Source organism: Myotis lucifugus, unplaced genomic scaffold (assembly GCF_000147115.1).
Source record: "Myotis lucifugus unplaced genomic scaffold, Myoluc2.0 scaffold_674, whole genome shotgun sequence".
Taxonomy (NCBI): Eukaryota; Metazoa; Chordata; class Mammalia; order Chiroptera; family Vespertilionidae; genus Myotis; species Myotis lucifugus.
Genome location: NW_005871722.1, coordinates 28,402 through 30,140, shown reverse-complemented (window position 1 = coordinate 30,140; position 1,739 = coordinate 28,402). Strand labels below are relative to the sequence as shown.

The window sequence follows — 1,739 nt, the reverse complement described above, 5'->3', positions numbered from 1 at the left end:
TCCTGTGCTCCCTAGGATGTTAAGTTAGTTAATCTTGTACTTGGAACTGGACCCTCTCCTGGAGCCATGTGAAGGCACAAAAGTAATTGCTCATGTGCACTGTGCGCCCGTGTGTGTGTGTGTGTGTGTGTGTGTTCTCACATTGTGAACTTAAACTGCAGACATAGGCAAGAGTCCAATCTGATTTTTTTAAATATATTTTTATTGATTTCAGAGAGGAAGGGAGAGGGTGAGAGAGAAACATCAATGATGAGAGAGAATTATTGATTGGCTGCCTCCTTCATGCCCCCTACTGGCGATCAAACCCGCAACCCAGGCATGTGCCCTTGACCAGAATTGAACCTGGAACCCCTCAGTCCGCAGGCCAGCACTCTATCCACTGAGTCAAACCGGCTAGGGCCAATCTGATTTTTTTAAAGATTTTTTAATTGATTTTTTTTAGAGAGGAAGGGAGAGAGAGAGAGAGAGAGGAAGAGAGAGAGACACACACACTTCGATGTGAGAGAGAATCATCGATCAGCCGCCTCCTGCCCGCCCCGCATGGCGATGGAGCCCACAACTTGGGCATGTGCCCTGCCCGGGAATCGAACCGTGACCTCCTGGCTCACAGGGCGACGCTCACCCACGGAGCCAGGCGGCCGGGCGAGAAGAGAGGTGCTTTTCATGCCGCCCGCCCCTGCGCCCGTGACGCGAACGCCCTGTGTCCCTGCAGCTGGTGAACTCCGGCGAGGACGTGCTCGTGTTCTACAACGACCGGGCCTCCTTCCAGACGCTGATCCAGATGATGCGGTCGGAGCGGGACCGCATGGACGAGAACAGCCCGCTCATGTACCACATCCACCTGGTGGAGCTGCTGGCCGTGTGCACCGAGGGCAAGAACGTCTACACCGAGATCAAGTGCAACTCCCTGCTGCCCCTGGACGACATCGTGCGCGTGGTGACCCACGAGGACTGCATCCCCGAGGTGAGCGGCCTGCGCGGCGCCCGTCTCTCCACGCGGCGCCAGGGCTGGCCCGGGGGCCTCGCGGTCTCGGGGCCGGCCGCTCATTCGCTGTGAGGTTTCCGTGGGCTGAAACGGCGTTTGCTCGAGTGCTGATTTGGGGCCAAAGGAACAAGGAACGTGGGGGAGGTTTGTTTTCCTTCTGTGTCCTTGAGATGCGGAGACCCTGCGGTTCTTCCGCTCGGAGGGGCCAGTCACGCAGCCTGTGAGCAGAGAGGGTTGGATCCGAACGAACGTCTCAGAAATGCGTTGGGAGTGGGTTAAGGTTCGGTTCCTATGGACGTAAGCCTGACCCTGTATGTTTATCCTGTGAAAGGAACGGTTGTGTTACAAAAACAATGAGCAACAGATTATCAAATAGGAATAGCCCTGGCCAGTGTGGCTCAGTGGTTAGAGTGTTGGCCCGGACGGATCTCAGGTTTGATTCCCAGCCCCAGGTGGGGTGTGAGTGGGAGGCAACCAATCCATGTGTTCTTCTCCCATCGATGTCTCTCTCTCTCTCTTCCCCTCAATACCCCCCCTTCCCTTTCCCCCTTCCCTTTCCCCCCTTCCAGTCTCTCTAAAAGTCTATGATAAAATGTCCTCAGGTGAGGATTCACAACATTATTCTCTTTTCAAAATCTGTGTTTTTAAATTTTCCCTAAATGTGAATTTTTCAATATAAAAAAAAAAAACCACAAGGGAATGACATCCGGCGGGAAATGGAACGTGTTCCGGGTCGTTTTTCACTGTTAAGATG

General features: G+C 53.8%; 1 protein-coding gene across 1 annotated transcript in view; it reads left to right on the top strand.

The window, feature by feature from the left end:
- The window catches only part of ITPR1 (inositol 1,4,5-trisphosphate receptor type 1), a gene marked incomplete at its 3' end in the record, with an annotated part of 121,723 nt that overhangs the window by 95,718 nt on the left and 24,266 nt on the right, over positions 1-1,739 (top strand). Inside the window, exon 22 of the mRNA XM_023746403.1 lies at positions 713-964. Within this exon, the coding sequence (XP_023602171.1) occupies positions 713-964 (252 nt within the window). The remainder of the gene's footprint in view (positions 1-712; positions 965-1,739) is intronic.